This window comes from Syngnathus acus, chromosome 16 (assembly GCF_901709675.1).
Source record: "Syngnathus acus chromosome 16, fSynAcu1.2, whole genome shotgun sequence".
Lineage (NCBI taxonomy): Eukaryota > Metazoa > Chordata > Actinopteri > Syngnathiformes > Syngnathidae > Syngnathus > Syngnathus acus.
In genome coordinates, this window is record NC_051101.1 from 2,729,395 (window position 1) to 2,752,647 (window position 23,253).

Here is a 23,253-nt window from a genome sequence, read left to right on the forward strand (position 1 = left end):
AAAAAAAAATTGAATTGGACCAAAGGATTCAAATTAGACAAAACACACAAAACTGTTGCGCAACATGTGGCAAAAAAGGAAAACTTGAGGGACAAAAGATCAAAAATCCCGAATACATTCCAAATGTGACAAGAAAATGATGTGGCAAAACTAAAATTGTGCTTTGCCATTGGAGAATTTATGTTTTGAGTGTGTGGAAGACGGCGGGCGGCATGACGTGTGCGTGTGCGCTCACCAGTGGGAAGTGACGATCTTGCAAAGGGCCAGCTCGCAGCACATTCTCAGGTTGGCCTGGTGCTCCGGCAGCACGGAGGGAGGCGTTCGCATGGGGTCCACCTCGCAGTTTTCCTCCGATTCGTACAAGGCGCGTATGAACTCCCCTGGGGAAGAAAGCACGGACAAGCCCGTTGACCTCTGACCTGAAGCGGGCGGCCGCGTGGCTCGTAGCAGCGAGTGTACCAACCGATGGCATCCTTGAGGTACTTGTGTCCGATGAGCTTGAGGTACTCTTCTATTGCTTTGGTGGCCAGAGTGTTCTCTCTGAAGATGAGATGCTCCCGGTCGATGAATCGGTCCACCTCGCACATGGCCATGTCTGACAGGAAGTCCTGGAGGAGAAGGAGAAGTATCCAAAACATCTTTTTGACACACGTCAACATATCCCGTGAAACATTTTTTTGTGAGCGTCTTTGGAGATGCTGACATGTTTCTCGAGTCCGGGCTGTACCTTTGCTTTCCCGGTGCTCTGCAGGATGTGCACCAGCGCGCAGGCCACCTCCTCTTTGCTCTTGACGCTGAGCACGGGCTCCAAAACGGCGCACAGCGTGCGGTAGTTGTTGGTGACGTACTCGGCGAACTCCTTGTACAGCTCCATGGGCAGGATGTTCATGGTCTGGAAGCGAGACTTGAGGCGCAGCGAGGCATTGATGATCTTGCCGCCACCGCCCACGCCCCCCCCCTTGGTGAGGACGCTGGGCTGGATGACGGGGTACCACTGCTCCACAAACTGACGCCCCGTGATGCTGGAGATGGGGATGCTGACCAGGCCCAGGTAGGTGCTCTTTTCCTGGACAGGTAGAAAAACACAACCCAAGACAATTTCGCAACAGAGTCATGGTCTTCTCTCGGCTCTTTCTGCCATCTCACCTTGCGTCTTTTCTTGTCAGTCTCCTTGTAGAGGTGCAGGCGCAGGTTCCGCACGGCCGGCAGGTTGTTGAACTCAAAGTGCTCCCCCCAGAAAACGGTGTCGGTGCGCGGCTTGCTGGTGGTGCGCGCGTACAGCATGTCGTCCAGGCACAGCTCGCAATAGTATCGCTTCTTGGCGGGCAGCTCTCTCGCCTCGATGATCCACAGCTTCAGCACGTTGTCCACGCGCCGACTGTTGTCCTGGAAGGAGGCGACATAGGTACGGGTGATCTCGGGCCAGCCCGTGGATGGATGTCCCGTTCTTTGGTCGGTTGGTTCATCGGTCGCCTCGCCTCACCTTGTTGGGCTTGACGGCTCTCTGCAGATTCTCGATCCATTTGTCCCTCTCGGCCGCCGAGCGACACGCAAAGCACTTGGTTCCCGATGCCGTGGTCACCTAAGGCAGTCGTCCACCCGCGACAGTTGGTTACCGTTGGCGACGGAGGGAAGGGGGTGTTTAGGCTCACCTCGAAGCAGTACTCCTGGCCCAGGATGCTGGAGTGGACGGGCTTGATGACGGCCTCTTCGTCCAGCGTGAGGTCGAGCGCCTCGGCGGCGCTGCTGGGCGACAGCAGCGACTCGTGTGAGTGTGACTCTTTGAAGCTTTGCATCAAGCGCGTCCTGCCGGAACCACGAAGTGGGGGCAAGTCTCATTGCTCGTGGCCAATTTGTCCCTCCCTCGAGGAGTGAGGGTGGGACTTATGCATGAGCAAAGCGTTCCGTGTGGCAAAAGTGTTCGACGCGAGGACACCGACCTGTCCTGGTCGGCACTGCGGAAGCGGGGCAGGATCATGTGTCGGAAGCTGCTGCTTCGGTCCAGTTTGGGCTGACTCTTGGCTCTCTTGATGGAGCCCTTCAACCTCCTGCTCAGGAAACTCTGCAGGCATAAGCACAAGGGTGGCGCTTAGCAGTGTAACATCATCAGCCCACGGACACGGCCCGCGGCGTGCACCAGAGCGCAACGCCGCCCAACTTCCTGTCAGGAGAAAATCGACCCATCCAAACAAGAAGTGATGCGCTGATGTTGGCTTGCTGGAGCTTTTCTTGACCAACAACAGGATGGAGTGCAACCCGCAATACAGAATTGCTCGATTGCTGGGCGCTAAAGGTAAGATACTTTGACTCAAGCGGCAATTTCAGCTACTTTCGTCAGGACTGTGTGCTAGGATCACATTAGCATTTATTGCTATGCAAGCAAGGTGAGGCGCAGCATGATTTTCCACATACCTCCACCAGGGGCAGTGATCCAATTAGGCTTCCTCCCGCCACGGGACTCCAAGCAGCGGCCCTCCAGTCTCCGCCCCAGTACGGGAAGGGGGGTGGAGGGGAGCAGGAGGAGGACGAGCGGGGCAGGGGGAGCGATGGGCAAGGAGAGAGGGGCAGCGAGCAAGGCAGGGAGGCCGCTCCGCCTCCCTTCTTCCGCCGGCGCGGAGCGAAGGCGGGCGACGCGGCCAGGGAGAGCGGCAAGGAGGGAGGCGGGGGGGTGCCGCCCGCCCGCCGCCCCCAGGCGTGGGCGGCAGCGCGGGGGGGCACGAGGGGCAGCGAGAGGCAAGAGGCAGGGGAGGTACTCACGGATTGTCGGAAGGGTTGAAGGGGGGCGCTGGGGGGGAGGTCCATGCTGGGCTGCTTCCCCGTGGCGATGCTCTTCCGCCGAGGTCGGTGATCTAGCGGCACACAAGACCGACCACAAAGACGTTAGCAAAGCTGCCCACGTTGCACTTTGGAAATCAGTTGTCCAAATGTGACCATTTCAAAACAGCAACCATCAGAGATGGGACCAAGTCACACATGTGCAAGTCTCAAGTGAGTCTCTAGTCTTAACCTCCAAGTCTCAAGTAAGTCCCAAGTCATCTTTTTCTTGGGCAAGTCAAGTCAAGTCCTTAAATAGGTCAAGTCAAGTCCAAGTCAAGTCCTTAAATAGGTCAAGTCAAGTCCAAGTCAAGTCACCTTATTATTGCAATTTTACCCGCAGAATCTGATCTTAGTAACGAAAAGACAAGATATAAGTAACTTTAAGTAACCATCATTGTCCAATGTGTCTAACCTGTTTAAAAAATATGACAATAATTTGGATTTGCACTGTAATTACTGATATTCAGGAAAATACACCATGGAATCAAACAAAAAAGAAATTACCTCATACAATGATTGACAGCTCAATCTAAACAAATGAACGTCTGCCGACAGTGTCTGACACATTTGAGTTGCAAATATGGAAAAATAATCTGAAAAAAATCTGAAAGAAGAAACACATTAAAGAGCATTAGAAACATTTTATGTTTCATCTGTAACATCTGGAGACACCAGAGCTCTATAAACTTCAAACGGACAAAGTCGTCTGGCTGTCTGAAATGTTTCTGTTGCATATCTTGCACTGTGCTGTTCGTCTTTTGCCTCGCGGTACCGCTCCCGCTGACATGTTTGTGCATGTCTGATATAAAGGGGCGTGATTCTCCAATAAACACGTTAGGTAGGTAGAGAGGGCACGACTGATTGATTGACAGGGTAGCGATCCAATCATGACGACGCCATTCTCAGCCTGCGCTCCTACCGTGTTATCGATATTACTTTTTTAAAAGTATTATTAATTTTATATTCAAACTGAAAGCATAAACTAAATAACACGGAAGTCATTCAAGTCATCGTGTCTCAAGTCAAGTCAAGTCCCGAGTCTTTAACTTCCAAGTCCAAGTCGAGTCTCAAGTTTTTTTATTTTTGTCAAGTCACAAGTCATCAAAACAGCGACTCGAGTCGACTCGAGTCCAAGTCACAGTGACTCGAGTCCCCATCTCTGGCAACCATTAATGGATCCCAATGACGACAGTCGAGCTTAAACGCTCCGTGTGTCCGTCTAGGCCGGACGGCTCAGGGTTCCCTTCCAGGTGCCACTCTCTCTTTCTCTCCGTTTCTTTTGAGTACAATCGAACACTCTCAGAAGCCCACGCCGGGAGAATTGAGAGGAAAAAAAGAAGAAGAAAAAAAAACACCAGCAAGACAGCAGCCAGTGGCTGTTTGATGAAAAAGCAGGCCAGACAAGTCAGAGGCCACCGGGGGAACCACTGAAAGGTGACCTTAAGAGCAAAGGAGTCTACCAAAGAGCAGAAACTATGAGAAGTGAGAATATATTCTGATGAGTGGCAGAGTTGAAGTGGGATGCTGTCCATGGTCCTGAAAGAACAGCTTCCAGGGTAAATGAGTAAGATCAGTTGGAATGATATTCAAGTTTGGAGATCATTAATGGCGCTCTAGTTCATCAATTAATAGATTAATTGTGAGCAATGAAAAGAAGCAGGCTGGGCAAATCTAATGTGAGCATTTTGGCGCGCCTCTTGAGACCACGTCCTTCCAGTGCAAGGAGTCCCCAGCTGAGTGGAAACATGGCAATGTTGAGCTTTCAAAGCCCGAGCCGGCAACCGCAGCGCCAGAAGTGGCAATTGAGTGTGTGTAATTAAGGCCGCGCTTCTTTTCAGACCAAACGAGCCTTGTCAGTCAGAGAGACTTTGGCGCCCACACGCCGCCCACCATGTCCAACGACATTTTCCCTTATTAACGATGCGTGGGGAGGGGGGGCGAAAAATCAGCAGAGTCCAGGTGAGCGGCAACCTGCGCAGCCTCGTTTGAAGCCAGCAAGCGCTCGGCTTCTAAAAAAGCGCTCTTTGAACATCACACAGTGTTCCTGGTCCTGCCCATGCACAATGTGGATAAAGGCACGCTCGGCTTTCACGTGCCCTTGATTAGCAGCTTAATAGTCGGCGCAAATGAGTCCCAGGCATTAAGTATATCCTTTCAACCAAAGCGCCAATCTGCTCCATTTCATTGGCTTTTTTGCTTGGGTTGTCATAGCAACGGCGGGTTTTGAGCAGGCTTGTTTTGTAACGCGCTTCCAAGAAAAACGGCGGCCCGCGTGCACTCGACAATGATGGGCTACATTCGGAAACGCGGTCCACAAAGATGGCGGGCAAAACAGTCCACAAAGATGGGCGACTTGGCGTAACGCAACCCACAAAGATGGTGGACGGGCCACCCTCTTCAGAGATGGCAGACATTCTGCAAAAACATCTCCTGATGATGGTGGGAGTGGCACAAAACAGTCTACAAAGAAGGTCGACTTTCAAGAGCAGCCTCTGCAAACACGGCTGACTTGACTAAACACACACACACACAGACACACACACACACACATAGAGGAAGACTAACAAAAAATGGTTGGCCGCAATGATGATGTGTTCTACATTCAGTGAAGGCCACCTCTGAGGATCCTTAAAAAAAAGAAGTCAGCAAAAAGAGAAGGCTAACATGCAAGCTTTGCAAGTGAAAGATAAGCCGCACAACAGCCAGGACAAGGAGGCAAGACAAGAACGTGGCGGAAGAGATGGAGAATGCAGTGGGACCATGGGGGGGGACAAAAAACAAACAAGGAATGTGATGGTGAAGGAGTGGGTAAAGTTTACAAATTTATCTTTCTGCCTTTTCTGGAAATGAGCAGTAGAACATGTGAGATGAAAAAGCAAAGAAAACGAGCTTCTTGGGGAAAAAAAGTAGAACAGTGACGATGGCCCGCAATCAGGTCTTTGCTTTGGTTCCGAAATGTTTCCCATTGAAAGGAATATCCATCAAATTCAACCGTTCCAGCCCCAAAACTAACTCGGACTTACTTGTTTGTTGTCAATCTGGAAAATTGATTGAATTATCGAGTCGCTGCAAGAGGCACGATTCATAAAAATAGAGAGCTTCAAGTTCAATCCGATAAGCAGAAGGTTGTTCTGTTCTTTTGGCAAGAAAAAGAATCCAAGCAAGGTGGTGCAGGTGGACGGGCCAGGCTGGGCCGCAAAGTACATTCACAGCTGCGGGCCGCCCAAGAGGTGACCCCAAAGTGCCTCCGTGACGAGAGCAAGCGTTTCTCCTCCTCCTTTTGAAGTAGGCCACTCTTCAGTAAGTGTGCGCATTTTTCAGCACCACTCGGGGAGAGAAACAAACAGACACCGACTCACGCCGAGAAAGACCGAGAGCAAAACGAGGAAGAAGAGGAGGAGGCGCGGCTGCTGCGCTGCGCGCCCCCCGCCGCTGCCGCCTTTCGCGGCACCTCCTCGTGGCATCTCGCTCGCCCCCCTCCGCCCGACAGGCTCATCTTTCACACCCGGAGAAGCCAAGCAGAATGTCCGGCAACACCCGAAGGAAAAGAAAGCAAACCGGAAAAAGCTCGCCCCGCCTGGAGCTCGTCCTGCTGTGCGCGCTTTTAGAGCTTTCCCTTGGCTGACGAGCTGCGTAGGTGGGCCGCCCCAGCTCGTCTGCCAGCAGCCCGTTGCCTGGATGTCAGGCGCATCATCCTGCACAGGTCGGCGACGCGGCCGCTTTCTCTTTTTCTCGCGTTCTCTCCCTCACTAGGCGCGCGCACGTCTGCATGCAAGTGCGTAAAAAGGAGGCGGGGCTTGCATTCCAGCTGGGACTAAAACTCTTATGCATTCAAATGTTGGTTGAAAGAAATGATATACAAAAAAAAAAATGCTTTGGTTGCGCTCGGCAGAATTGTCAGAGCTCAAAGGCTCTCTGGATGCGTTTCCATGACAACCACATTTTAAAATCTGACGCTTGTAGCGAAAGAGCCAGTCCAACTTAAGAAAGAAGCGTCTGTAAGTCCAGAGAAGGTTGACGTCAAAGCGTGGAGCGCATTACTAGCGTGGAAATTGGATCGTATTGCAGCTCAACTCCCTCTCCGCACGAGAGATTTGGCTTTTTATTTTCAAGTCACCTCTGGGGTCATTTTTTTTCTAATTCTCAAATTAATCCAGCATCGGAATTTGTTCTCTCGCAAACATCGACGAGGGTCTCAAACAGTGAGACGCGAGGGTGGAGGTTCCGCCGGCGCTTCAAAAAGTCAGAGTGGCATCCAAGTGGCCGTGACCGTCAATGCTGAGCATTTGCTGACTTAGCGCGACCGGGCCCATCGCGTCAAGGCGCCTAAAAATAACCTTTGGGTGCCAACAAGCTTGTGTCCCACCACACAATTGCTGGAATGTGGCTAACATTCTTCCTCTCCTCTCCATAGCTCACAACCTCACACCGTGTCTGCTCTGTAATGATTTCCATGGTTACCACTAAGTCCGCCGTAGCGCGCTAGCAAGCGTCGCCCTCGCTCTCTAATATGTGCGTGAGCTTCTTGCAAAGGAAAAAAGGGACATTCATGACGACGGTGATGTAAAAGAGGTTGAGGGGGGGTAAAAAAAAAAAAAAAGGGGCTAGCAGAACCCGAAGCTCAAAGCTAAACCTTCTTCCATACAAACGCTCGTGCCAATATGGAAGACAATCAACTCTGTCACCAAACAACTGAGAGAAAAAAAAAAAGTCAAGGTGACGCCCATTGCGCTAACTTGGGGAATTTCGCTCCATTCAGACAGTAACAGTTTGCAAAAAGACAATGTTCTGCCACAGGAAGACGCCACAGCCCGACGCTTCTCTTGACAATTCTCAAGTGCCAAACGGAGAACTCGTGGGACCCAAGCGAAACTTTTTAGCAACTGCGGCGCTGTTCTGGTGATGAGGAAGTTGGAAACGCGATAACAATTCCCACCGCAGCCCAAAATTTACATAATCACGCATACCGTAAAAATAAAGAAAAAAATACAAATTCTTCGGTCTTTGGACAAGCGGGGCAGCTGTCTAAGAGTCGAGTGACAGCACGTAGCGCAGACTCGGCTGTTTTTTTTTTTCATCCCGTCGGTTCGCGCGCTCTCCGGAATATTAAGAGCCAAAAAGAACGAGCGTTGTTTTTCGTCACTCCGCACAATTGAAGGAATACAAAATCATCTTGTTTTTCCAAAACTGTGTGCAGTGGCAACATGCTAGGTTAGTTAAGTTTCTTTCTGTGATCAATCAATCAGATGACATTGATTTAACGTGACCAGAGAGCCAGCAATTGTCAAGTCATCAGCGAGCGGACGATTATCCCAAAACTAATTTGATAGGGCAAATGTTCTCTCGATCGCACCCTGGTGTGGACAAGCTGAAAATGGCGTCAAATGGAAATGACAAGGCAGCAAAATGTCCAGGCTGGATCGGAGGCGTTTATGTAAAGCGGCGCGCGCGTGCAGCCCTTACATAAGCGGGCTCGTCTTTCACCCCCGTGGGCCGCCGCGATCTTATCGCACGCCAAGTGGGAAAGCGAGCGAACGCTCGGCCTTGCTTTGAGTGACAGCTGGTCTGCCGGAGGAACAGAAAAAAGCCCGTCATCTACCTCAACACTTGTTGACTGGCTGGCTGATGGACAAGCTTTTCTTTCCTCCTTTTGTATCGAGCCCGGTGCAGATAAACAGTCTGAGAGATGGGCCAACGGTATTACACGTATTAGAGTTTGAAAGGCCGATTCCGAATATCGTTTCATCAGTGTCTTGCCCGAGGACACGAAGACCCACGACTTGGGCAGAGCGGGAATCTCCAGATAGAGGGATGAAGCTGATGGACAAATGGGTGATTGACAACTTGGAGGGGGGGCAAAAAAGTACAAAATTTTAAAGCCCAAGAAAAATACATTTTCTTTCCCACTGTTATCAAAATTGCCAACGTAGTGCCGAGGGAATATTCGACTCACGGTTCCGGCGTCTCAAGTCGACTCTAACGACGTCCGGCAAGTGATTGGGGTGGAGGGAAAGCACAAACGATTTGGAAGGCACGCGAGGGATCGTCAGCGGACAATTTGGAGAACTATCCAGGTCGGTCCGTGACGTGAAAATGCCTGAGCGGCCATCGAGGAGCGGCAGAGTACGCAAGGACGAAGGGAGCTAAAAATAGCCCCGGTGACACAAAGCAAGATGCAGAACGAAAACCTGGGCTGGGAAGCCTTTCATCTGCAGCCCCAACGAGTGACAGGAGACGAAAAAGACGCAGAGACCAATGTCGTCACGGTCGTCGCTATTGTTGTTGCTCGGTGAGCGAGCCGCTAGCTCTCGGCGCTAAGGCAAACAAATGTGCGGCCTTCGAGGCCATCGCGAGCGGGCGGCCACGTTCACGAGCTGGACTCAAACGTTTGCCGAGGCAAAAGTTTTTTTGGTGCCGTGGCAAAAGTGTTGCATGCTCACCCATCTCGGGATGTTGGCGTCCCTCAACGGGAACGCTGACCGTGCGGCGCAGCAGCTTGTTCCTGTGCGACTCAGAGCGCCTCTCGCGCATCAGCAAAGGGTGGACCTGGACACACGCACAAAACAAGGTGCCACAATATTGCAAGGGCCAAAAAGTCTTTCTTGTCTGGCAACACCAAATTGGGAAAATGTACATATACAGTAATCCCTCGTTTATTGCGGATAATTGGTTCCAAGACCACCCGCGATAGGTGAAAATCGGTCACCCTCTTGTTTTTAACATACATAATTTTTTTGTGTATCAATACGTGTATATTAAACCATATAAGTGCATATGTTATCATTAGAACATTAATAGTTTCAAACATGTAAATACTATATTAATAGTATAAATGACATAAAGTGTGTGTGCGTGTGCGTGTGTGCGTGTGCGTGTGAGAGCGAGAGAGAGCGAGAAAGAGAGAGAGAGCGAGAGAGAGCGAGAGAGAGAGCGAGAGAGAACGCTCAACCGTAGCGTGCCGCCGACCGCCCAACTGCACCGCGCTGGTCGCATTATTGTGACAGAGCCGTCGCTGAAATTTAGAAAATATTTTTAAAGTTCTGATGTACTTTCTAAAATTTAAGTGGACCTCAGTGCGCAGGGAGCTTAATTTGGTGCGGTCGCGCAACCCCAGCGCGCCGGGCGCTCACTGTCGCATTGCTTAAAGAGCGCCTTTGTGTTTTAGGATGGCTTTACTGCTCCCACTTGCTTTCTTTGGAGACATGATTAGGGGTTAAAACAATCCTCAAAGTAACGAAATTACAAGAACGAACGGAGTCAGTCGGCATCCGGGCCGCGCGGTCGGGTTTTCTCGGGTCCTTTCGGCTCATCTCGCGAGGTTCAACCTCCGAATTTTGTTGGACAACCGAAGCAAAAAAATCGCGAATTTTTTTGTTCGAATTCCAATTTGTTCGAGAACCGGGACGTTCGAAAACCGAGGTTTGACTGTACTCCCAGACTTCCCTGCCACTTGTGCGCTGTACAGAAAGCCAATTATGGGACTAAATTGGAATAGCTGGTCTCTGGACACTGGAAAAACTGGTTTCAGATACCCAGCAATTGACACATTAGCAATTTAAAAAATTTAAAAAAAAAAAAAAAAAAAAAAATTCAAAACTTCTGGCTCCCACACCAGCATATGCCTGCCATGGTCTGGACCTTGTGGTTCCATGGTGTAATGGTTAGCACACTGGACTCTGAATCCACTGATCTGAGTTCAAGTCTCAGTGGACCCTCAACCTTTTTGGCATTTACCTATTCCTATCTATACTGCTTGTGAGCTGCTCTATAAAACCATATACGTAACTTCCATGAAATAATGGCATGAGTTCCATAGTGTAGTGGTAAGTGCTCTGGACTCTCACCCCAGCGACCTGAATTCAAGTCTCAGTGGAACCTCAACTATTTTGGCATTTGCCTATTCCTATATATGCTTGTGAGCTGCTCCATAAAACCATATACGTAACTTCCATGACGTAATACCGTGGGTTCCATACTGTAGTGGTTTGTGCTGTGGACTCTCACCCCAGCGACCTGAGTTCAAGTCTCAGTGGAACTTCAACTATTTTGGCATTTACCTATTCCTATCTATACTGCTTGTGAGCTGCTCTATAAAACCATATAGGTAACTTCCATGGATTAATATTGTGGGTTCCATACTGTAGTGGTTAGTACTCTGGACTCTCACCCCAGTGACCTGAGTTCAAGTCTCAGTGGAACCTCAACTATTTTGGCATTTACCTATTCCTATTTATACTATTCCTTTAGCTGGCTTGTGAGCTGCTCCATAAAACCATATACGTAACTTCCATGGAATAATGGTGTGCGTTCCATAGTGTAGTGGTTAATGCTCTGGTCTCTCACCCCAGTGACCTGAGTTCAAGTCTCAGTGGAACCTGAACTATTTTGAAATTTACCTATTCCTATCTATGCTATTTGCTTGTGAGCTGCTCCATAAAACCATATAGGTAACTTCCATGGATTAATGGTGTGGGTTCCATACTGTAGTGGTTAGTGCTCTGGACTCTCACCCCAGCGACCAGAGTTCAAGTCTCAGTGGAACCTCAAGTATTTTGGCATTTACCTATTCCTATCTATACTATTTACTTGTGAGCTGCTCCATAAAACCATATAGGTAACATCCATGAAGTAATGGCATGGGTTCCATAGTGTAGTGGTTAGTGCTCTGTACTCTCACCCCAGCGACCTGAGTTCAAATCCCAGTGGGACCAAAAATATCTTATCCTTGAAAAATTTGCAACAGAGTTGCTCGTGTGCTCCCCCATAAAACCATATACCTCCTTAGACCTGGGGCTGGAGTTAGGGTTGGTGTTAGACCTAGGGTTGTAAGAGCTAGGGTTAAGGTTAGAGCTAGAGTAAGAGCTAGGGTTAAGGTTAGAGCTAGAGTAAGAGGTAGGGTTAGGGTTAGGAATAGGGTAAGAGGTAGGGTTAAGGTTAGGAATAGGGTAAGAGCTAGGATTAGGGTAAAAGCTAGGGTTAAGGTTAGAGCTAGGGTTAGGAATAGGGTAAGAGCTAGGGTTAGGAATAGGGTAAGAGCTAGGGTTAGGGTTACGGTTAAGGTTAGAGTTAGAGCTAGGGTTACGGTTAAGGTTAGAGCTAGGGTTAGGGTTAGGGTTACGGTTAGAGCTAGAGTAAGAGCTAGGGTTAGGAATAGGGTAAGAGCTAGGGTTAGGGTAAGAGCTAGGATTAGGGTAAGAGCTAGGGTTAGGGTTAGGGTTAGGAATAGGGTAAGAGCTAGAGCTAGGGTAAGGGTTAGGGTTACGGTTAGAGCTAGAGTAAGAGCTAGGGTTAAGGTTAGAGCTAGGTTAGGAATAGGGTTAGGGTTAGGAATAGGGTAAGAGGTAGGGTTAAGGTTAGGAATAGGGTAAGAGGTAGGGTTAAGGTTAGAGCTAGGGCTAGGAATAGGGTAAGAGGTAGGGGCTAGGGTTAGGGGCTAGGGTTAGGACTCTCACAACCACAGGCTCTTGTTGATGGTGCGCTGCTTGAACGGCTAGAGTAAGGGTTAGGGTAAGGGTTAGGGTTAGGGTAAGGGTTAGGGCGACCGTAACCCATCCTTTCTCATGTGAGTTACAGGTCATTGCTAAACTTGATTATATGTGAGATGTTTGTTTACATCTATTTTTAAATAGGGGTAATGTACATGACACATCTACCTCAAAAGAGAGAAAAAAAAATTGCACTAGATTAACCTATTACTGAATATGCAAATTCATACATTGACACACCAAGGCAGATACTATTCTTATACAGCTTGCATTTGTTTTTTTTACACACTATATATTTCCAAATTTATTTATATCATCTTTGTTTGTCTATGTGTAGCACGTTATCAAAGCAAATTCCCCATACATGTAAAACACTGTCTGAAAAAAGTTTTTTTCTGATTTTTATTTTTTATTTTCCCTGATTTTGCAACAACTTGTATCTGTTCTTAATGGTTTTGTCAGAGAAATGGTGCATCCCAATGTGCTGCCTGTGCAACCTCTGTAGGGGCCAGGAATTGCTTCATCTACCAGCAGTGACACTGGTCAAATGCAAAACTGCTTAAAAGTAGTCAAGAAAATGAGAGACCTCTTTCCCCCACCTCCAAAACTGGGGCCATTCTAATATTGCCCTTTTGTGCATCTATTTTTAATTTTGTTAATATAAAAACAGCTGACACTGAAGACCACCTAGCAACTTAAATGACTGGATTAATATCCCAGATAATAACTGATTTACTTATGTCTATTGTGGGCTCATCACCGTTGACAAAGATAGTTGACTTTTTAAAATATCTCATTTAAATTTTTTTGTCGGACTATTGTACATAAAGTGAATGTATTCTTTATGCAGTCTTGTTCTAATTAAGTTGTCAACTAAAAAGTGCTCTTCTTATGACCTTAGGTAACGAAAAAGTTGTGAAAAGAAGCTGGACCCCAGAGGAATGTGCTGCAGTAAATAAACATTTAAGGAAGTATATATTGACAAATCAGGTTCCTGGTAAGTTTGACTGCGAGAGATGCATTGCTGCAGAACCACAAGCACTGAGTAACAGAGACTGGAAAGCTGTTAAGTACTTTGTCAAAAATAGAATAACCACCATGAGGAGAAAATATGACTGAAAGAGATTCCCTTAACAGAGGTAGAAACACATGGCTGGTCCTGTTTCACCATTTGTTCACTATTTGTCATGTGTGTATAGGTGGACCTCTTAAGGTTGAAATACTAAAAGCCCAGAACTGACTAAAAATCTCATGTGTGTAAAGGTGGACCCCGCAAAGCCTCAAGGTTAGAAACAGGCCCCACATGTGACTGAAAAACTGACATGTAAAATAAAGTTTTGAATTGTGTTTATTGAAAGTGATTTTTAGTAACAAGATTTTTTTTGGGACTTGCCTGATTTTTTTCATAGTTCTTGGACCACTAGAAAGGGTGGACCCCACAACTCAGTAAAGTACTTTGGGTCCTGCAGAGGGAGGTTAACAAGGATGTGTGTGTGTGCGTGTGTGTAACCAGGGATGAGAATGGCAAATGTGAAAAAACACTGAAAAGTAGCCGGGGGTGTGGGGGGCCGACCAGGGGTCTGGGGGGGGGGCGATATCATCAGCCCCCCCAGACCCCCGGTCACGTTATCATGACAATATCATGACAATAGCGTAACATTAGCTTACATGTAACATCATGTTACTTTCTAAACCCACATGCTTGTAAAAGTAAAAAAGTACCTTTGTGTTTTTTTTGTTTCGATGTGCTCCTTAATGTTCCTAGCGCCGCGACCTCCATAGCTGATCATATCTTGACAGAAAATAAACAAAACCTTCCCCGGGACATCTACTTTACGGATATATTCCGTCAGGCACGTGGTTACTGACTGTGTTCCGAGTTGTACAATGACGCTGCTCTCGAGCCATGCCCATCTGAAGCAGTTCTTGATTCCGTTCGCCTTGTCTATTTCCCTGGCACGATCCTCATGCTGGCGACAACTTTTGCTGAGTAGGCCCTAGATCTATCTAACTAAATAACTCGTCTACAAGTGATGAAATCCCAATCACAAATTCACATTGTGGCGGTGTAAAAACACTAGTTCTCCACATAAGTCAAGTTATCAAGTGGAAATGATGTGACGAAAGTAGCGCCAAAATGCTGCCGAAAATAAGGCGGATGTTGTCGCATCACTGCTGCCAGTGAGTTAGGTTTACAGAGGCAAGCCGATTTCCGTACTCACAGCTTAACTAATTTTGCCTTGAAATGTGCCAAAAGTTGCTGTCGCGGCGGGCGGGCGAATGCTCGCGAGTCGCCAAGGCTAATGTTGCCTGGCCGGCTGCTTCCATACCACCCCCCTTATATAGATACAAAAACAATTCTCAACGGATTTACACAATTCACGAAAATGATACTTTTGACGGAAAAAAACACGGAAATCCGCGGATCCGCGGAAAATTCTCATTCCTGGTATAACATATGTAGATGCAGCTAAAGTATACATACTGTAAATACGTTTTTAGAACTCTTTTTTTATAACAACTTTTTTATAACAAGGTACAAGTGTACATACTGTAAAAATGTTTTTAGAACGCTTAATATTATAAAATAAAATTATAATGTACAATACTGTAAATATATTTTTAGAACTCTTATTATAACAACTTTTTTCATAACAAGGTACAAGTGCACAATTGTGTGGGCACTCCCTGCCTTCTGCTGGCAACTTTCGTGCTATAATTCCTCAATTTAGAATTTTTTATGTGAATTTTTGAGTTTTTTTATTTGGGGGGGGGAATCCGAGCGATAAATGAACCGCAATGTAGCGAGGGATTACTGTATGTATGTATGTATATGTATGTATGTGTGTATATATATACAGTATATTACTTTTCCCTGTAGAATGTGCCAGTCTGTACATGCAGGTAACACTCAGACATTTTGGACAGAAAATAATCCTTGCCGTGTTTTTTGACGACTGCATGTTGTTAAGAATTTTCAGCAGTGGAAAAAAAAAAGTCATCACACTCCTTCAAAAGAAGACTTTCAGAAGCAAAAGGCTCTTTTGTTGTCATCTTATTGTGATGCAAATGCACATTTTCAAATAGTTTGAATGCAAAAAATAAAAAAAGGGTCACATCAGGACTGTTAGCTCCTTGCCACGTGAACAAAAAAAAGATTTTGTTTTACTAAAATGTCTTTTTTTTTTTAATGTATTCACTAAAGCAATTGACACATTAAAGAAGATGAAGTGATTGATGACCAAATGCATACATGCATTTGAATGTTTGGGTTACGACCCCCGTGGGGTGTTTGGTTTATGACCCCCGTGGGGACAAAGCGGTACAGAAAATGGATGGTTGGTTAGGAAACAGGAGTCATTGTCTCCAGGACTCGTGTTGACTCGTATTAATAAGATGATGACTCGATTTGATTGAATTGAAACTCTTGCATGCACATGAGCTACACAGTTGGAGTGGCTCATCTTGATTTCTGTTTGTGTTGAGATTTGTGAAATCCAGGCTGGGGTGTATTATTCGTGGCACGCTTCCTCTCCCTAGAGGAGAAAATCAGGGACAGCAGCCCGGACCCAAACAAATAAAAAGACATCCCAAAGGTTTGGTACTCAAAAATAAATAAAAGCAAGTGCCATTCCTGCTGATTGATATCGGACAGCATTCAAGGCTGCGGCGTCCTACCTCTTCCTGGTCCAACATGTGGAAGGGCTTTCCGGGGCTCACGCGCAGACGGGCATTCCAGCGCTCGGGCGGCGCGCGCTCGTTGGACAGGTGCTCGTATGGGGGGCGGCTGAAGTGGGGGCGCTCGTAGGCGGGGGGTGCAGCGTGGAAGGCCAGGACCTGCTGGGAGCGCTGCTGTTGGAGGAGGTGACGATGATGATGGTGGTGGTGGTAGGAGGGGGGGGCGGCACACCTTGCATCTGCGCGGCGGAGACAAGAGCTTGAGGTCAAGAAACATGCCGGTATCCTTGACAAACTGACCAAGACATAAAATATGACAACACTGGAAAACATCATTGGACAAAGATAGATTGATAAATTGTTAAACAAAAAAAACCCCAGAAAGCTACAAAAATATGAGTTGGAAAAACCAAACAAAACAAAAACCAAACAAAAAAACAAACAGAAAGCGACAAAACAAAACAAAAAACAGAGAGCTACAAAATAAGAGTTGGAAAAAAAAAAAGAGTTGCCTTATTGAGGGAAAAGAAGAGCATGCTTCATCTTTCCGTTTCTTATTAGTATTTTTTGATGGGGGATAAAGCTGCTGCAATATAAACGAGCCCCCGTTGGCGTGCTGCGAAAAGGTTAAGCCGAGCGGTCGTGTTGGCAAAGACGCAATCGTTTGCCGCTCATGAATATGCCGGTCGCACTTGGATGAGCCACCATTCCCAGAAAAGAAGAATATACCCAAAAAATAATAATTCACATTGTAGTTTTACATCAGGATTGTCAAACGTTGATGTCACAAGCAAACTGCTTGAAGCAAGCATGCTCGGACTCTTATTTGGGCAGCGTCACCACTCCAAGGGGCAAAATTGTCATGGGAGCAAATGTGCAGGCAGACAGGTGTAATTTTTTTCCCCCTCCTTGTCGTCTTTTTGGGCCCTGCCGGTCCGTCATGGTCCAAACGGCGGCGCCGTTGCCACACGGCCGTTTCGATACGCCCCCGACGCCAGCAAACAGGAAACGAGATGAGCGCCCAAGAGATGTCACTTCCGATACGCCCACTCCCGCTCACACGCCCCCAGCCTATCGCCATGACAACCCAGAAGAGAATAGAAGTGAGCGCCAAAGAGACGGGGGGACGAATGAGGGAGCGAGGGAGGCAGAATTAGGGATGGAGGAGAGGAGAGCAGAGTGGGCGGTTGAGGAAAGAGGGATGAGGAGAGTGGGAGAATGAGGGAAGAAGGGATGATGGAGAGAGGGAGGGAGGGCAGGTTTTTGGGAATAGAGAGTTCGTGTCTTGTTCCCATAGCAACGCAGCCATCCGTGAAATAGTGAGGACTCGCTTGCTCCGGCTCTCTCTCTCTCTCTCTCTCTCTCTCTCTCTCTCTCTCTCTCTCTCTCTCTCTCTCTCTCTCTCTCTCTCTCTCTCTCTCTCTCTCTCCTCTCTCTCTCTCTCTCTCTCTCTCTCTCTCTCTCTCTCTCTCTCTCTCTCTCTCTCTCTCTCTCTCTCTCTCTCTCTCTCTCTCTCTCTCTCTCTCTCTCTCTCTCTCTCTCTCTCTCTCTCTCTCTCTCTCTCTCTCTCTCTCTCTCTCTCTCTCTCTCTCTCTCTCTCTCTCTCTCTCTCTCTCTCTCTCCATCCCTGGCTGGCCCCTTCTCCTCCCACTTCCTATATATACACGCACACGGTCACGTGTACAGTCACGTGAAGTTGGCACAAGGATGCAGTCATCCAAGCTGTGCAACACGTCCAAAGGCGTTAAACAGGCCTCGCGCCCGCGTTCAGGTCGGCGCCCCCGCCGCATGGCACCTTTTCAACAGTGCCTTCTTTCCACGTTTGGACGCTGTGCAGGCAAGTGCCGATTTAGCGGTGCGCTCCTTTGGTGCAGTACCGCGTTGTGCCACAACACGCCAGTTGGCAGCACTGAGCTCATTTCCTGTTCAGAGAGGATGCTGTCATCTAATAGGAAGTGACGAACAGAAGCTTTTACTTTTCGTCTGCAGCATCATACCTTGACGACTTTGCGCAACTGCTTTCAAATGGACTTTTGCCTACTTTTGTGGACACGTGGCTCATTTTCATGTCATTTCATCCATAATGGTACCTACAGAGTCGACAGCTGCAAAATGAACTTCTAATTTGCCGAACTCAAATGAGGCCTGGCCGGTCGGAACCGCAGGGGAATCAAAACAAAATGTCCGCCGGCCCACTGGAGGCCACGAACAGTGGCAAATGCGCCCACTGCCACTGCTGTAAACATGACACACAAAAGGCTCAATTGTCTCGCGGCCGCTTGGCTAATTGTTGGTGCTGATCACAAGCGCCTCACGGCGCACGAGGATTCACCGCATCATCAATCGCAGCAGTCAAAGGCCACTTGCAAATAAATATGCGCTGAGCTCGCAGCCATTCAATCTTTGGCCAAAAGCAAAGTTCCTCTTTTAGCTGCGAAGCGGCCGCCTCCGCCGCTGCCTCCGCCGCCTCCATCTCCTCCTCCGCTCGCTCTCAGGCTCCCACTCGCTTCCACTTACTCCCACAACTCTTTGCCACTTTAATTTCTCCCTCGTGCCCCGGCCTGGCTGGAACGGCCAGCGTTTGACGCTGCTTTGAGCTCATCTTGTCGTAAAAATGTCAAGTCGAGCGCTCGTCTCGTGCGTGCAGTATTTCGTGGCTATGCGAGCGAAACACAAAAACCAAAAGGCCAGGCCATTTGAACTGGAACTCTGGTAAGTCGCTGCAACTCTTAGCTCTTCTTTCCGGGCACGTCTACGTCAGCACGCTTCAATGGAACGCTTGCTTCGGGTGACAAAAGTACTCGCGTGTTAAGTTAAAGTTAAAGTCCCAATGATCGTCACACACACATCTGGGTGTGGTGAAATTTGTCCTCTGCATTTAACCCATCCCCGTGTGATTTTAATCCATCCCCTGGGGGAGAGGGGCAGTGAGCAGCAGCGGTGCCGTGCTCGGGAATCATTTGGTGATCTAACCCCCCAATTCCAACCCTTAATGCTGAGTGCCAAGCAGGGAAGCAATGGGTCCCATTTTTATAGTCTTTGGTATGACCTGGCCGGGGTTTGAACCCACAACCTTCCAGTCTCAGGGCGGACACTCTACCACTAGGCCACTGAGCTGGTGTGTGAGGACACGTACTAAAAGATGCAACAACTCTGAAAACAAAACATGACAAGCGGTTCAGGGAATGACCCACCAACCGCCTGACTGACTTCATGGTCATCTAGAGCAGTGGTCCCCAACCACCAGGCCGCGGATCGGTATCAGTCCGTAGGTCACTTGATACCGGGCCGCCAAGCCACATAGGAAAAAAAATTTTTTTTTTTTTTTTATTGAGTCAAGACGCTCGTCTCGGTCATGTGACATGTCACCTCAGCGGGCCCGCGAAGCAAGCAAAAATGAGCAAGAAACAGAGATGTTTGGAAAGGGAAAAAAGCCCAATGAGGAGACGGAAGAAGAAGAGGCTACGACTTCTAAGAAAAGGAAAGCTGCATTTAAAAGAACATTTCTGGAGTCCTACTTATCGCCACAGGTGACTCTGATGCGCCAAGCCCACTCTGCATAATATGTGACGACAGGCTAGCAAACGAGGCAATGAAGCCTTCAAAACTGCTTCGGCACATGGAGACCAAGCATCCTGCATTAAAAGACATACCTTAACCACTTCGGGTCTCATTGTCTCCGATTACGCCTAGATGGGACCGGCTCGTTTCTGAGAAACAAGCTCAGTGTTCCCACTAATTCAACGTAATGGTGAGTTTTATTTTTATGTCGTTTATACTTGTTTTTATGCCAGTCGTATCATTTTATTTCATCATTTATTTATATAAAGGCCGGTCCGTGAAAATATTTCTGACACATAACCGGTCCGTGGCGCAAAAAAGGTTGGGGAGCACTGATCTAGAGGAAAAGCCAAGTGGTGTAAAAGTCACCAAAGTCACCACTTCGGCCAGCAACCGACACCAAGCGAGGGCGACTATCGAGCACAATTTGCTCGCTTGGCCGTGTACGACGGCTGCAAATAAGCCTCACTGTGATTCCATCACCAGCTTGGCCGTCAGAAAATCCACACATTGTTTTCCAAAAAGCAGATTTTTGCAAGTGTCACATAGGGATCCAACACCAAGAACCTAGGTCCGCTTTCACGGCGCACGACGGAAATGGTGAAGATTGATTCTTGATGATTTGCACAAGCTTTTTTTGCGGTTTAGTCGATCATCGTAAATGTCGACGATTTTTTTTTTTTTTCTCGGTATGGCGCCGTGAGTGGCTGCCTCCCAGCAGTGTTCTCTCTTTTCCTCTTTATTTCCTTCTTTTCTCCTTTTTCTTTCTGTCTTTTTGTCCATTCGGCGATGCTAGTGCCTTCTACCGCACCTCGGTATCTCTTCGGATCGGATTTTTTTTTTTTTCTTCCTGGGACCGGGATCATCGGTCGAGACCGGCGTAACTCCACGACGGCTTCCTGTTTATCCGGCCAGTGATGACCGGGTCCCTTGCCTTGGCCTTGCAGCCGCAACCCCTGTGGGGAGTCCGCTCCCTCGTGCTCGTCGGGACCAACGACTTTCGCCATGCTAGCCCCGTGGTGACCATCTGCACGTGCCCCGACTGGGTGCCCAGGACGCTGCTCACACGTTTGCCTGCTTTGTGATGTTTTCACCGATTCACGACCACGGTCCATTAGGCGCCGTTGAACTGGACTGCCCTTACACCTGTCTATGGACCCCGTGGAGGCTATTTTGTGAGTTTTGGGGTGTTCTCTTGTATTGGGGGGTGCTGGTTGGCCGCTGTTACTTTTTTTTTTTTCCTTTGTCTTTTAGCTTTGATTTGCTTTGATGGCTTTTATCTTGAGCACTTTCTGACTTTCTTTGTGGCGCCGTTGTGTGGCAGCCTTTTGAGAGCTCATTGAGTTGCGCTCATGCCATCTGTGTGTCTTTTGTATACCCACTCTGTGGTATGGATACTGCTGGGGCCTGAATTTCCCCACCCCTGGGGATCAATAAATATTCAATCAATCAATCAATCATCGAGTAAATGTAACACCTCTCTAAGTTGGCGTTCTTTTGCCACCACTGGTGCTATTGCTAAGCTCGGAGGTGGACTTGGAGCCACTTTGACCCTTCAACATTGGCACGACGACATCTCTCGGATTGGAAACGTACGCCTTCGCTTCAACATCGTTTTTTGCCAACTACCGATTGCCCCGAGATCAAATGTGCAACATCGGAAATTGGCATCTATCTGCAAATTCTTTGACGGCGGGATTAGCGGCAGTGTTGATCAGAATCAGATTGTGTTTTTTTTTTTTCATTTTGTGCGCCTACGTTTGAGTAGGAGTAGCTACTTGGCGCTTGTAGGAACACGACGGAATGTCATCCAGGCAGGATGAGCGAGCGGACCCGGCGGCAGCCGCACACTTGAACGCATCATAGCCACAAATGCCGCATGGACCCACGCTGCGTGTTAGCGCGCGCGCGTACGCGTGACTGCACGCACCTGTCGGCTATGCTGGTGATTTCAAACGCATATGGATGCCATGTCAGCCAGAGCCGAGGAACGGAGGAGGAGAAACGGAGGAGGAGGTGGTGGAGAAGGAGGAGGTGGAGGGTGGGTGGGGGGTTAAGGGAAGCAAAAGCAAGGGAAGCCAAGCAAGGGAAGGGAAGGGAAGAAAAGGGAAGGGAGGATGGGCAAAATAAAGAAGGCAGAGGGTGAGAACGTGAAGCTCCCTGTGCACAGCACTGAAAGAAGAATGCAAGAAAGCCAGCTGTACCTTGGATGGGAACATAGGACATGTTCCAACGGCATTGAACGGAGGTTGCGGCAGGTCTCGGCGTTACACGGAGCAAACACTGTACTAAAAAAGAAAAAAAAGAAAGAAGATGAATCTAAAAGAAAAAGGCAGGCGGCGTACTCCTTCCTATGGGAGCCGATGATGATGGTGAAGATGCCAATAGTCCGCCGTGATCACCATCGGCATCCTAAAAAGCATCATGGTGAGGAAAAGAAGAATCCACCACCGCCGCTTTCCGAAAGCGCGCGTGGCTCCCTCCCTGTGCATCCAAAAAGAGACGACAAGATGCATAAACGTGTGCGTGCGCGTGCGTGCGTGCGTGTGTAAGCGAGGGAGGGGGACACGAGTGGGTGAGAGTGAGCTAGAACCAGAGCGAGCCAACTGCCGCTACTGTGGAGCCTAGTTGGGTTCCAGTCAGGGAACGCCCAGTTTCAATATGATTGGGTGCTGCATCTGGGCGGGAAAGAGAGCCAACGTACAGCATCCACATCACCGTGTGCCACCTTGAAATCAATCACGTTATGATGTAAAACTTAACACGTTAGAACCTGCTACAAAATCTGTTTTTGTGGGGAAAAATAGGTGATCTTTATAATTTCGGTTTCTTTGTGTGTCTTGGCATGTGAAGAGATTGACAATAAAGCTGACTTTGACTTTTGACTTTGATCTTTAAATGCTTAGTTTTTTATCATCGTCCCTGGAGATTGAGATTTGCTCGGAATTTAAAAATGAATGGACATCATCATTGTGTCAAGCCATTCTCATACACATTTCCACTTTTATACAAGTTAAAAGCAATAAAATAAAATGTACCAAAAACTAAAGGATGACCTACCTGGAGAAAGCAGTCACTCGTTACAGCGGGGGCGTGTCTTGGCAAATCTGCAATGGATTCCGGAGAAACGCAGCCAACTGCGCATGCGCATAGATGAAGTTTTTCCGAAAATAACCAACAAACTCGAGATAAGCTTCGTATTGTCCACTTTAGGAGTGTCCAGCTATTTCGCTTGCTGTTTAATTTTGGACCAGCGGCTAAGAGCAAGCTAAGCTGATGAGAAAGAAGGAGGCGACCTGTTTAAAGGCCCCAATTAGCGCCTCCAATTGGGCCGCCGCACCAGAAGAACGGTCCAATTGTATCATGCTCGGAGGAGCCATACTCCAAGGCACTTTCTTTTTCTTCCTCTGCGGTTGATCAACAAACTCAAAAGCATTTTTCAGTCTGCGGGCCTTTCAAAGACACAAATCACGTCTTGTCTCCTTTGGGTGTCTGACTGACGACCGGAACTTCCATTTCGGAAGCGCATCCGGGGAAACCAAAGAGCCAAAATGGCGTCTTTCGATTATGGAGTGTTGCCTTCTATGAACGTGGGAAAGTGCGCCTTCAACAGACAAGACTAGCACAAAACAACTTCAACGGCGACTGTAATTTCGTCAAACCGTCTATATGTATTTATACATGTAACTCAGTTTAAAAAAAATGACAGACG

At 48.0% G+C, this 23,253-nt stretch overlaps 1 protein-coding gene across 10 annotated transcripts in view; it reads right to left on the reverse strand.

The window, feature by feature from the left end:
• syngap1b (synaptic Ras GTPase activating protein 1b) overlaps positions 1 to 22,148 on the reverse strand; it is a 35,439-nt gene extending 13,291 nt beyond the window's left edge. For 3 of the 10 annotated variants that reach the window (XR_005100568.1, XM_037273136.1, XM_037273137.1), the window contains exons 1-11: positions 21,746 to 22,148; positions 15,981 to 16,219; positions 9,258 to 9,363; positions 2,413 to 2,849; positions 1,941 to 2,062; positions 1,653 to 1,806; positions 1,484 to 1,582; positions 1,147 to 1,386; positions 728 to 1,066; positions 464 to 608; positions 236 to 380 (exon numbers count right to left, since the gene is read on the reverse strand). Coding sequence is in view for 9 of the 10 variants with exons in the window: in XM_037273136.1 (XP_037129031.1) it covers positions 236 to 380; positions 464 to 608; positions 728 to 1,066; positions 1,147 to 1,386; positions 1,484 to 1,582; positions 1,653 to 1,806; positions 1,941 to 2,062; positions 2,413 to 2,849; positions 9,258 to 9,363; positions 15,981 to 16,219; positions 21,746 to 21,767 (2,048 nt within the window). In the remaining variant the exon portion in view is untranslated. Of the gene's footprint in view, positions 1 to 235; positions 381 to 463; positions 609 to 727; positions 1,067 to 1,146; positions 1,387 to 1,483; positions 1,583 to 1,652; positions 1,807 to 1,940; positions 2,063 to 2,412; positions 2,850 to 5,840; positions 6,416 to 9,257; positions 9,364 to 15,980; positions 16,220 to 21,745 lie in introns of those variants that run through there. The other 7 variants (XM_037273138.1, XM_037273140.1, XM_037273135.1 and 4 more) reach the window with 5 other exon arrangements.
• Positions 22,149 to 23,253: the final 1,105 nt, after the last annotated feature.